The sequence below is a fragment of the Cololabis saira genome, chromosome 23 (assembly GCF_033807715.1).
Source record: "Cololabis saira isolate AMF1-May2022 chromosome 23, fColSai1.1, whole genome shotgun sequence".
Lineage (NCBI taxonomy): Eukaryota > Metazoa > Chordata > Actinopteri > Beloniformes > Belonidae > Cololabis > Cololabis saira.
In genome coordinates this window covers 3,549,493-3,563,392 of record NC_084609.1, presented here as the reverse complement: position 1 = coordinate 3,563,392, position 13,900 = coordinate 3,549,493, and the positions used below count along the sequence as shown (strand labels likewise).

General features: G+C 33.6%; 1 protein-coding gene across 1 annotated transcript; it reads left to right on the top strand.

Annotated features, from left to right (window-relative positions):
- Positions 1 to 351: 351 nt before the first annotated feature.
- Positions 352 to 11,085, top strand: depdc4 (DEP domain containing 4). Its single transcript, XM_061714411.1, has 9 exons — positions 352 to 442; positions 3,118 to 3,541; positions 4,566 to 4,717; positions 4,839 to 5,034; positions 5,953 to 6,191; positions 6,297 to 6,439; positions 8,584 to 8,709; positions 8,842 to 8,920; positions 10,650 to 11,085. The coding sequence occupies exons 1-9, from the start codon at positions 367 to 369 to the stop codon at positions 10,853 to 10,855; spliced, it is 1,641 nt and encodes a 546-aa protein (XP_061570395.1). The 5' UTR covers positions 352 to 366; the 3' UTR covers positions 10,856 to 11,085.
- Positions 11,086 to 13,900: the final 2,815 nt, after the last annotated feature.

The following is a 13,900-nucleotide window of genomic DNA, read 5'->3' as shown; positions in this document are numbered from 1 at the left end:
TTATTTATCTATTTCTTGTAATGTTTTTATTATTATTATATTTTATTATTGTGGACTGATTATTTTTTAGCCTTAATTCTTGACCTTCTTCTTATATTTGGTGCCTAGCTGTTATAGTATAGTATATTAGTGCATGTGTGAATGAATAAATGAGACGTAAAACGTACATTTCTTTGTAGAAAGGCAATTTATGAAAATAAGTCAATTTACAGTTGTTTGTATCTATGTTTCAAGAAAAAAAAGAAAAAATGAGTTCTTACCGTCGCCAGCAGGGGGCAGTAGGGGCCAGTAGGGGGCAGCAGTTCGTCGCTCCTCCTCCGCCGCAGAAGAAGAAGAAGACGAACATGTGACGTCACTCAGGGCTCAATGGCGCTGGATTTGACTCCTCGGTTCAGGAGGCTGAATAGCCAAACAAGAAGTTTTCGGGAAAATGTGCAGCACGGTAGGTGTTTTATTTAAGTTTTATGTAATTTTGTCTTAAATTCAAGTAAATCCGGCCACTAAAACACATTTAGATGGTTATTAAAGCAGCATTGGCAGGTTTAGTTGGAAAGTAGGTCGATCTGTCACATTCGCTGTGATCCCACTTTGCATTTTATTTCTTTCTTTTTATTTATTTTTTTATATATAATCAATTTAATATATAACATATTTTTTTGCATTTTACAATTGAGAAAGTACTCTAAAACCCACCTTCAAAAACCCTTGTTTCCCCCATTAATCCTGTTCCTACAGGTGCAATGTTGTGTTTTCAAGGCCTGAAAAGTGCTTGAAAGTGCTTGAAATTATAACTCTGTCTTTCACAAAATTTGGATCAGACTGTATAGTTTAGTTATTACAAGGATAAATAAAACCAGTAAAATGAAACATAACTAGATGTTTACAGCATGATACAATGTACATAATTGTGATAAAAATCAGAAAAAAGTATAAGAGTATAAATATTCCTGTAGATATTTTACCCCAGCGATAAGGTGCTTGAAGATTTTGAAAATAACACTTGAAAGTGCTTGAAAAGTGCTTGAATTTGACCTTGAAAAGTGTGTAGGAACCCTGTACGTAGATACACCAGTAAAGTTAAAACACTATACTCATCCACTCTAATGTTTCACATCAAGTTCCATTATGACAATGAATGTTCTGACTTTATTATTTATTTTTATGCAGGTGTTTCTGCTCTGAACCATTCAACTTATTTCTTAAAGTTGGAGCATTAATGGAAATTGAAGATCTGCTGCCAACAGTTTATCTGCCCATAAGAGATGGTTGAATGGTCTCTCTTTTCATCTAACTAAAATCCTATAACATTAAAAAAATAAATACAAATCTTATATAAGAAGAATAAGCTTTATTGGCCAAGTAGTCAAGTCAACTTTATTTATAAAGCACTTTAAAAACACCAACAAAGTGCTGGACAGGCGAATGGAAAATGAAGACAAAACACCGTAAAACACAAGACGCGTAAATAAAACAATCATGATAAGTTAAGTGAATAAAAAAGGATAGAATAGAAGATAAAAGAATAAAATAAAGAATAAAAGGATAAAATAAACTGCTAGGTGTTAAAAGCCAAGGAGAAGAGCTTGTAGTAAGAAGTATGAACATGCCAGACAGGGAATTTGTCTTGGGTTGTTTCGCTCACTGAACCCAGATTTAAATCATTGCAAACAGTAATAAACTAATGGCTCTCAATGCCAAATTATCAAAAAATACAATCTATTAAGTTTTGACAGTTTTGTAGGCTTCTCATTTTTCAAACTTATTTCAAATGTGTGAATAACCTTTGCCCCAGAAATACTCCCAATACTTACCAATTGGTAAACAAACAGTGGAATTAGAACTAGGGCTGCAACAAGCAGTAATTGTAGGATTGCAAAACGCAGAACAACATTTGGACAGTCATTCTTCTCGGTAATAGGTACCAAATTATGGAATACACTGAACCTGAAATCAAAATATTGTCAGAAATATCTCAGAAAATTAGAATATTGTGATTTTCTGTAATGCAATTAAAAAAACAAAAATGTCATACATTCTGGATTCTTTACAAATCAACTGAAATATTGCAAGCCTTTTATTATTTTAATATTGCTGATTATGGTTTACAGCTTAAGAAAACTCAAATATCCTATCTCAAAAAATTAGAATATTCTGGGAATCTTAATCTTACACTGTAAACCATGATCAGCAATATTAAAATAATAAAAGGCTTGCAATATTTCAGTTGATTTGTAATGAATCCAGAATGTATGACATTTTTGTTTTTTTAATTGCATTACAGAAAATAAAGAACTTTATCACAATATTCTAATTTTCTGAGACAGTCCTGTACTGTACCACTGTATTATTTTAGTTTTCTGTCCTTATCTGGTTTGTGTTTTTGCTTCTTGTCTTTATTCTGTTTATTCTGTTTTGCATGTTTTGTATTTTAATGGTTTTGTACTGTTTTAACTCTGCTTTCGAATTTTAAGTAAAGGCCTAACCGGGGACAGGGGTTGCAAATTAGCTCTGGCTAGAAACCTGTATCTGTTTTGTATTTCTTATGAAATAATGTTTGATACATTTGTCCCTGTTCAATAAATGTAGTAGTAATAATAATAATAATAATAATAATAATAATAATAATAATGGGGGGGGGGGGGGGGTAAACATGCCTAGTTATACCTTTTTTTTCTTTTTTAAGGTTTCCTTGTTACAACGGAGTATTAGGGCCAAACTAAGAGAAATTGGAAATTACGAGAATAAAGTCGTAATATAATGACAATAAAGTCGTAAAATTACGAGAATAAAGTCATGATGTTGCGAGAATAAAGTCGTAATAGAATAAAGTCGTAATATTATGAGAATAAAGTCGTAATATTACAAGAATAAAGTAGTAATATTATGAGAATATAATTTATGAAAACTCTAACAGGAAGAGCATCTTCTCCCTGTGTTAAAATGAGTAATATTGAGCATCTTGTGAAGTTATATTTATAATATATTTAATATTACGACTTTATTCTCGTAATATTATGACTTTATTCTTGTAATTTCCATTTTTTTTGTCTTAGTTTGGCCCTAATACTCCGTCATACCTTGTTGCTTTTTATTGCAATTCTTCTTTTTCTCTGGCAGGTTTCTCTGGGCCGTTTGGAGCCACCCAGCTGTGGAACAACATCATCCAGGCCCTGCAGACTCAGGTGGAGGTGCGGCGCTGCAGGAGACACCTGCGCGTCCACGCCCAGTGTTTCACGGGCTCCGACGCCGTGGACGCCGTTCTCAGTTACCTGATGCAGAACGTGGCGTTTTGCACGAGCGAAGTGTCTCGCCTGAAAGCTGCTCGGCTCTGCCAGGCCGTGATGGAGGCCAAGGTGTTTGAGCCGGTGGGCACAAAGCTGTTCCGCAGAGACAAGGAGGGGACGTTTGAGGACAGCAGCTGCAGCCTTTACCGCTTCCTGGAACAGAAAGTAACACACGGTTCTGCCGTGAAGGAGGGAAGTGTCGACACAGAAAATGTTCCACTTGGAGAGCTGGACACAAAGTGGAGGAAAAGCTCAAGGTTGGTAGAACATAATTCCCATGACATATCAAATGTTATAAGTGCTTACTTGGCAGTATTAAACCCTTATTGCAGGAGTTAAAATATGGAACAGCCTAAATAATGAATTAAAAAACTGTAGTTTAATAAATAAATTTAAAACGATGTATAAATCCAATATAATCGAAAGATACAGAACATTAGTGTGATACAAAACTATATATATACATACAGGACTGTCTCAGAAAATTAGAATATTGTGATTTTCTGTAATGCAATTACAAAAACAAAAATGTCATACATTCTGGATTCATTACAAATCAAATGAAATATTGCAAGCCTTTTATTATTTTAATATTGCTGATCATGGCTTACAGCTTAAGAAAACTCAAATATTCTATCTCAAAAAATTAGAATATTCTGGGAATCTTAATCTTAAACTGTAAACCATAATCAGCAATATTAAAATAATAAAAGGCTTGAAATATTTCAGTTGATTTGTAATGAATCCAGAATGTATTTTTGTTTTTTTAAGATAAGATAAGATAATCCTTTAATATTTTAATTGCATTACAGAAAATAAAAACTTTATCACAATATTCTAATTTTCTGAGACAGTCCTGTATATGTATATATATATATATATATATATATATATATATATATATATATATATATATATATATATATATATTATGCTCCATACTATATGAAACGATTACAATAATAAGAATAATTGTTGTAATAATAATATTTATATACCAAAAAATGTAATGATTGGTCTTTGGTTTCCTTTTGTTTTCACTCTTCTAGAGATTTTTTTTTTTTGTTTCCTCTGAACATTGATTATTGTTTTTCTGAGATCCGTCTTCTGTTTGATTTTTACTTTTTTTTATTATTTCTTTCCTACAAAAGGAAATGAAATGCAATGTATTGTATTAATGGAAACTGATCGACCAAATAAACTACTACTACTAAGTAACGCTGTAAAGCTTACCATGAATTATGATGCACATATCAGTGAGTGTAAATGTTTTTTGTGCAGGTTGAATGAAGTGAGGACGATCTCCAACCCTTTTGCTGTCGGACCGTCGGACAGAAGGGTGGAAAGACTTCTGAGGACGATCAACCTGCAGCCGTGCTTCTCTCCATCTCACAGGGCGTTCACCACGTCCTCTGGCTTTCTGTCTAAAGCTGGTAATAAGCTTATATCACCAGAGAATCTGGTCTTATGCCTGGGCTTCATAAAGAAACTGTTCTTATTTTTTTTTTAAATAATTGTACAGTAATATATTTTCTCTGCTCTTTCCTCGTCTAGTTGTGGATGAAGTTTGGAAACAGCAGACTCTGTTGCAGCTGTTGCAGATAATAGAGCTGCCCATGTTGGATTGTATCCTGACTTCTCCTGAACGGGGACAAACTCACGGCCGTAAAGTTCCCATGAGCAACCTGGACCTGGTTATCTCCAACACCTGCCTGGATAGAGAGCTGCCTGAAACCCTCAACCTGCCCCAGTCAGTGTTTTATTTCATGTTTCATGCACTCAGTACTCAAGTTGTAAAAAAAAATCAGGGGGGTTGGTGGATTTGATCATATGGGGACAGATAATTTGTGCTGATTACAAATACTATAATATATTACAAATAATAGCAGTGACCAAAACACCTGCAGAAATACTGCAGGAATGACATAGCAGCAGTTAAATGCAGCCTTCTGTAAGCTTTAAATATCCACTGGGCTTACATCAAATACATCAAAACACAACAATAAAAAACACTTTTCTGAACTTATCAATATGACTCTGTCCTTCACAGGATAAGTAACATGGATCACTGCAAAAACTCAAAATCTTAACAAGAATATTTGTCTTATTTCTGGTTAAAATGTCTCATTTTTAGTAAAACAAATCTAAAATAAAAGAAATTAAAAGACTCATCACTGGAAAAAAACAACAATTTTCACCTGTTTAAAGTAGATTTTCACTTAAAATAAGTAGAAAAATCTTTTTTTGGTTGTAATAAGAAGGTAAATCTTGTCCCATTGGCAGATTTTTCTACTTATTTCAAGTGAAAATTTACTTGAAACAGGTGAACATTGTCAAATAAGTTATTTTTCTGGTAATGACTCTAAGTGTTGAAATAGCAGTAAAACCACATTCATTGATGAAATGACATAAGGGATGGAAAGGAGGGATGGCAGTTTTACAGGGGGGGATGATTTGGACCGTTTTTATTTCATCCCCCCTCATCCCCCTCAACTCCAGTACTGCACGCACTAGTTAGAAAATGATCTGATTCAATGTGTTTTCCCTGATTATTGAAACAAACTGCACAGGATAAATACTGTATCTTATGTCCAACATTTTTTTTTAACCACCAAATTAAATACAAGGTCATATTTTTGTCATGCTTCCTCCCTTTGTCCGTTCCCAGGCTGGACGCGTGGCTGTCGGCAGCAGCAGACTGTCTGGAGCTGTTTCCAGACCAAGTGATCGTGGTCGTCGGGGAAAAACTCGGCAAACAAGACGGCGTTACATTTTTAGTAGAAGAAAACGTGGATCAGAAGAGACTGCTCTTTGACACGATTGCCAAGTATTACAATGAACAGGAGAAAGCTCCGCTCATCTCAGGACGATACCTGGACATTCATGCTGCAATTCTGGATTTACTGGGTAAGATCTGAGAAGAGATTGTGTCTGAAAATGTTTTTTGTGGAACAGATCAATACTTTTTCCTCTCACTGTGAAACCCCCCCCCACTCTTGACGTTATTTTTAGATGAAGGGAAAGTGCAGGATGCCGTGAAAGCGTCCCAGTTGTGTTTGCGGCTGCTGGACTCCAGCGTGAAGGACGAGCTGCGGAGACTGCTGGCCTTCATGGCCACGGCGGCAAAGCCCCACGCCTGCAGGCTGCACAAGAAGGTAAGATGTTTCATGTTTTTCACATTTGACTTTTTGTCTATCAATCTATTCACAAGCTACTTCCAACCTGTTTTCATTCTTTATTTCAATTCAATTCCCAAATTGATCACTTTAATACCGGGTCTGCAAACAATCTCCCATCTTTTTCAGGACTACTTTTTCCCAATTTTCAGTTAGATTCAGATCCTCTTTATTGGAACACGTTACCACCATATTAGAGAACGCTCGAGCACAAATACTTTCAAAAAACAAATCACATTTTTTTCACTAGCCCAGCTTAGCAAAGTTTAACCATTCATTTCCAGTACAGGACTGTCTCAGAAAATTAGAATATTGTGATAAAGTTCTTTATTTTCTATAATGCAATTTAAAAAAAAAAAATAAATAAAAAAATAAAAAATAAATAAAAAAATAATGTCATACATTCTGGATTCATTACAAATCAACTGAAATATTGCAAGCCTTTTATTATTTTAATATTGCTGATTATGGCTTACAGCTTAAGATTAAGATTCCCAGAATACAACATTTTGACTTTTTTCTCGACATTTTGACTTTTTTCACAAAATTTTGACTATTTCCTCGACATTTCGACTTTTTTCGCGACAATTCTACTTTTTTCTCGATATTGACTTTTTTCTCAAGATTGACTTTTTTATCTCAAAGTGCATAATAAAAAAGCTTAAGATTAAGATTCCCAGAATATTCTAATTTTTTGAGATAGGATATTTGAGTTTTCTTAAGCTGTAAGCCATGATCAGCAATATTAAAATAATAAAAGGCTTGCAATATTTCAGTTGATTTGTAATTAATCCAGAATGTATGACATTTTTGTTTTTGTAATTACATTACAGAAAATCACAATATTCTAATTTTCTGAAACAGTCCAGAACTTCTCTGCACATCCTCATCAGATTCCTGTTTTTGTTTTTCTAGTAATTTAGCTTATTCTCCTTAGTTGTCCTATGTTTTACATATCTCTGTAGATATTGTTTGTTTCATTATAGGAGGAACCATCGACAAGCCCTTATGGGTTTTTTTGGTTCCTCCCGCACATTTTTTCTGTTCATTGTATTTCTTTTTGTTTCCTTTTTTTTTTCTACATACTGTTCGTCTGAACTTTTGGTGGTTGTATATTTTTTTATGTGCAAATAAACTAAACTAAGATAAACATCACCACCAAATAACAGTTTTAGCCTTTTTGCACACATTTCTTGAACAGAAAACAATCAACAGTTGGTTTTCATGTCTCTCATTCAAGGTTTATTTTGAAGAATTGGGAAAGTAGTATCCAGTACTGGAGTTGAGGGGGGATGAGGGGGGATGACATCCCCCCTGAAATAAAAACGGTCCAAATCATCCCCCCTGTAAAACTGTCATCCCTCCTTTCCATCCCTTATGTCATTTCATCAATGAATGTGGTTTTACTGCTATTTCAACATTTAGAGTCATCACCAGAAAAATAACACCAGAAAAATAACTTATTTGACCATTTTCACCTGTTTCAAGTAGATTTTCACTTGAAATAAGTAGAAAAATCTGCCAGTGGGAAAAGATTTATCTTCTTATTACAAGCAAAAGAATCTTGTTCCACTGGCAGATTTTTCTACTTATTTCAAGTGAAAATCTACTTGAAACAGGTGAAAATTGTTGTTTTTTCCAGTGATGAGTCTTGTTTTAAGTGTAATGAGATTTTTTTTACTAAAATGAGACATTTTAACTAGAAATAAGACAAATATTCTTGTTAAGATTGTGAGTTTTTGCAGTGATCCATTTTACTTATCCTGTGAAGGACAGAGTCATATTGATAAGTTCAGAAAAGTGTTTTTTATTGTTGTGTTTTGATGTATTTGATGTAAGCCCAGTGGATATTTAAAGCTTACAGAAGGCTGCATTTAACTGCTGCTATGTCATTCCTGCAGTATTTCTGCAGGTGTTTTGGTCACTGCTATTATTTGTAATATATTATATTATTTGTAATCAGCACAAATTATCTGTCCCCATATGATAAAATCCACCATCCCCCCTGATTTATTTTTTTTACAACTCGAGTACTGGGCGTATCCAATGTTGAACAGTTGTTCATATGATGTAACTACCTGTTATTGATTTATTATTGATCTGTGCTGGTTTTGTTCCTTCAGAGTGAAAACAGGGCCTTGGTCTGCCGCACTTTTCACAAAGCGCTTGTTCAGAATCATGAACTTACTCGACTGCAGAGTGAAACGTTGGTACTTTTCCTGATGGATCATCACACTGAGCTCTTCAAGGTATAAAACCTTCTCTCACAATTGTGCTGCGAGGCCGGTTTTACCACTGTTTCAATGAATTCTTAGTAGATTAATTGTCTCAATGATTGCTTTTATTGTTTCTTTGTTCCCTCCCTTTCTGTTCTGGTTCAGACTCCTTCATCCCTCACCGAGGCCGTGAGGAAAACACTCAGGACTTTGCAGCAGGGAAAAGACCCAGACTCCATCGCCAGTAAGATAAATGCTGCTGCAGTAAATTAAATCTGCTAACATAACCTTGTACAAAATCACACAAAACAACAGCTTGGACTCTGTAAATCTAACCCCCGATGTCAATATTTCCAATCTTTTCATTTTACTCCTGGAGATATTACCGTCTCCACATTTAAACGGTTAACTAAAAGTGTGTGTACCGATTTTTATCATGAATTAAAACCAAAAAGCATGACTTGATTTAGATCAGGGGTCGGCAACCCAAAATGTTTTAGAGCCATATTGGACCAAAAACACAAAAAACAAAGATGTCTGGAGCCGCAAAAAATGAAAAGTCTTGTATCAGCCTTAGAATGAAGACAACACATGCTGCATGTTTCTATATTTGTTAGAACTGGGTCCACGGCTGCAAATGTAGCTGCTAATGTCTTTCCATGTTACTCTTTTTGTTATTGGACAACTTCTCGCTACAGAGCAAACATTCAGGCAATGAATGCAAATAATTTGTTCCAAGAAACGTTGAATCCTCTACGGAAGAGTATCAGGGCCATGCAGGAGAAAACATATTTGAGGGGGGAGGTTGTTTTTTATTTTGCACTTCAAGAAAAAAGTCGAAATGTCGAGATTAATGTTGAAATACAATTTCAAGAATAAAGTCGAACTTTCGCCTTTTTTCCTCAAAATTTAGACTTTTTTCTCGACGTTTCAACTTTTTTCTCATCATTTCGACTTTTTTTCTCGAAATTGTATTTCAACATTAATCTCGAAATTTCAACTTTTTAATCATCATTCCGACTTTTTTCTCGACATTTAAACTTTTTTCTCGACATTTAAACTTTTTTCTCGACATTTCGACTGTTTTCTCGAAGTGCACAATAAAAAAAAAAAAAATCTTCCTCTCAGATATTTTTTCTCCTGCATGGCCCTGATACTCTTCCATACAAATCTTCGTTAACAGAAATGTTGAAATGTAATGTAAATGTAGCAAATGTCTTTCCACATGACTCTTTTTGTTAGTATTAGGGCCAGGAGAAAAATAAAAATAATATTTTAGAGGAGGAAGATTTTTTTTTCATTATGCACTTCGAGAAAAAAGTTGAAATGTTGAGAAAAAAGTCAAAATGTCGAGAAAAAAGTCGAAATGACGAGAGAAAAGTCGAAATGTCGGGAAAAAAGTCGAAACGTCGAGAAAAAAGTCTAAATTTTGAGGAAAAAGTCAAAATGTTGAGGAAAAAGTCAAATTGTCGAAAAAAAAAAGTCAAAATTTCGTGAAAAAAGTCGACATGTTGAAAAAAAAGTTGAAATGTTTAGATTAATGTTGATGTACAATTTTGGGAAAAAAGTCAAAATGTTGAGAAAAAAGGCGAATTTTCGACTTTATTCTTGAAATTGTATTTCAACATTAATCTCGACATTTTGACTTTTTTTATTTAAATGTAATATTTATTCTACACATTTTTACAGCATTGGAAAACGTTCAGAATGTTTGTGTCGTGTTTGTCCTCCTACAGAAACCATATGAAAACAAAAAATATTTTTCCCTCCCCCATCTATTTCCATTTTCAAACATTTTTGAAAAAGCTCCAGGAGCCACTGGGGCGGTGCTAGAGAGCCGCAGGTTGCCGAGCCCCGATCTAGTCCACGTGCTTGCCCTTTTGCTCCAGTTTCAGACCAAGATTATCAAACAGTTGTTCCCTCCAGACTGCTCCAGTATAAATCTATGAAACCTTCTTTCTTGCTTCTTGCAGCCTTCACGTTCTGCCAGCAGGCGACTCCCCAGGAGTACGAGGATCAACGCGAGGCCGCCACGCTGCAGAGCCTCAAACAGCTTCTCTCTTTTATCTGCTCAGATAAAAGCCTGCCCGACAAGGAGAGGAAGAAGCTGCTCAAAGAGTTTGAAAAACACCATCCTGTCGTCTTCCTGCAGCATTTCTGCAGCACTTTCCAACACTAACTGGAATCGTCTGATCTCAGCCGTGCAGCTTTAGCACCGCGAAAAATAGAACAAGCACTCATGGATTTCTGGATTCCAGTAAACCAGGCTGCCTTTGCATAAATAATTTTAACATGTGGCATGTGGCGTGTCACAAAAAGAAGGTGCATATGTCAAAACTGCTGATAAACATAAGTCTGCCAAATATGGTAAAATCACAATAGATTATTTAATTTGAGATTTAAAATTTCTGGTTGTGGTATAATATGGTATTTTTTTGATAAAACTATGTTGTTTAAAATGGAATCGGTGAAGAATTTGAAGTATTTTTGTTGAAGACATAACTTTTTTTTTTTTATTGAACACAATTTTTTAAACAAGAAAAACAAACTTAATACAAACTGCTAGTAGAGGAAATATAATAAGAAAAAAAAACATTTGGGAGGTTTCATGAACAAGAGACATATAAACAAAAATAAGATAGACAAGTAAAGTTAATACAAAGGAACAGTAAGGCATTTTAAAGCAAATTGCATTGACATTTCAGAAAGAGACTTCAAATAAAAGATACTTTGATATATCGAGTTATTTACTTAATATTTTTTTTTAAATCATTTATAAAAAAATGGAAAGAGGGCTTCATTTTTCTTCACTTACAACAATGTATGTGGTATTTAGCCAGTAAGAGAATGACATTAACTAAGAAGGACACTGATTTGTCAATAGTATCTATATAAAAAAATTATGTTAACGATTTCTAAATTTGGAATGTCATTCATTTTTAAAGATAGCCAATTTCTAATTTCACGCCAAAAAACCAATAAAAACATGTGATCAAGTGATTCTTCAGATTCATTGCAAAAAACACGGGTCAACTTCAAATTTAAATCTATGTTGAAGGAATAACTGCAGGTATAAATGTAACAGATTGTGCACTATTTACAAACCAAATTTATGCTAATGTTTGAGTGTTGCCTTTGCTTGGTTTTCATACGGAAGAGTATTAGGGCCAGGCAAGAGAAAAAAAATTTGAGAGTGGAAGATTTTTTTTTATTGTGCACTTCGAGAAAAAAGTCGTAATGTTGAGATTGTTGAAATACAATTTCGAGAAAAAAGTCGAAATTTCGTTAATAAAGTAGAAAATTTCGCCTTTTTTCTCAACATTTCGACTTTTTTTTTCTCGACATTTCGACTTTTTTCTCGAAATTATACTTCAACAATATTCTCGACATTTCGACTTTTTTCCCAACATTTCGACTTTTCTAAAGATTTTGACTTTTTTTTCAACATTTCAACTTTTTTCTCGACATTTCGACTTTTTTCTTGAAGTGCATAATGGAAAAAAAATCTTCCTCCTCTAAAATATTATTTTTATTTTTGTCCTGCCTGGCCCTAATACTCTTCCGTATTTTCATGATAAGTGAGGGTTACTGTTCCCCTTCCCCCTCCAAACACGTCATGTTATACTTAAAAGTAATGGTTAAGTAAAGTAAAGCATTCTGTGCTTTTGTTAGTTTGTGGAGTCACCACAAAGAATAAAATAAAAGTACATACTTAAATTATCAGGTCTTTTGCAGCAGAAGTGACTAAACAACTTGTGCATTGATTGATGAACTACTTTATCAACCTTGCATTTTGCTAACAGCTTTTTATTTGGGTTTTTTGGGACATGTCATTGTGCACTTGGGGCCTTTGCACTTTGATAGGAGGAATACCGGTAATATTTCTGAATATAAAATGAAGAATAATTTACAATTTATGCACTTTTGGCTGCTGTTTTGGTTATATACTGTATATAAAGTACTGCTGAAATTAAAACATTGTCACTGAAATATGTTCCATGAAGACTTGATTTAATATTAAATGAAAGCTGATATTGGAGTGTTAGGCTAAACGTAGCTCAGGGTACTGATGTAAGAATATTAATCTGTTTTACTTTTCAATACAGTTCATACAAGTACCATAAGAATTTTTATTTGTAATGTTTTTGTATTCTATTTATAATAGTTTGTGACTGGATTGAAAATGTCCTAGCTATTATGACTTTGCATTAATTTAGGTTGCAAATTCAACTTGTTAAATTGTGAAATGTGATTCCTGTTTTGATTCTTTTCTAGGAAGCCATTGTAATTCACAAATAATTCGCTCTCATGGCATTTTTGACAACATTCTCTGTTGTCTGAAACACTGAAATTGTGTTAGAATGCACTTTAATAAACTTTCTCAAACAATGCTCATCTGTAATACTTTCAGTACTTGTGTCGTTAATGTGTCTACGGATAAAGTTGGTTCTTTTAGCAACAAAGTGTTGAAAATGTGCTTTTTCTTCAAGGTGTGGGTCGCTGTACCACAACATTTAGTTCAAATTTCTTTTTTTTTTTCTACAAAAACAAATGTACAGTATGCATGCGTGTGTGAGTGTGTCTATGTATGCAAGCACGTGTGTGGTGTGTATGAGTATGATGGTTTTCTAGAATGACAGCAGCCAAAAAAAGATAAAATAATAATTAATAACTAATAAGTAAAAGAAGGGGGTAATCAATTGATTAAATAAGTAATGTAAAGTATAATATCTATCTTCATCAATATTCCAATCCTCTTTGAACATAGCAAAGCAGTAATAAGCAGTAACAATGGCGATCTATAAAAATAAAAAAATACACATTCATTCAGAAAAGAAAAGGAAAATAAGTACAAATAATTATATGATTAATAATCAATTAATAATAGCATATTATAATTGATATAACAAAAAGGACAATTAGGTTTTTTCTTGTTAGCATGTTTGTAATGTGGGTTTTATTTATAGTCATTCATATTAAAGTTAAATGTTCTGTATTTTATATATACAGTAAATGTATTATATACTATATGACATAATAAGGGAGGCTGAACTTGATAAGCTTTGCTTCCTTTAGCTCCTTCTTGAACTTCATGGCAATGTGCTATTTGTTTATATATTTTTATTTTATTTATTTGTTCTATTTTATTCTATTTCATTTTATTTTATTTATTTGTTGTTCTATTTTATTTTATTTATTTGTTCTATTTTATTGTATTTATTTG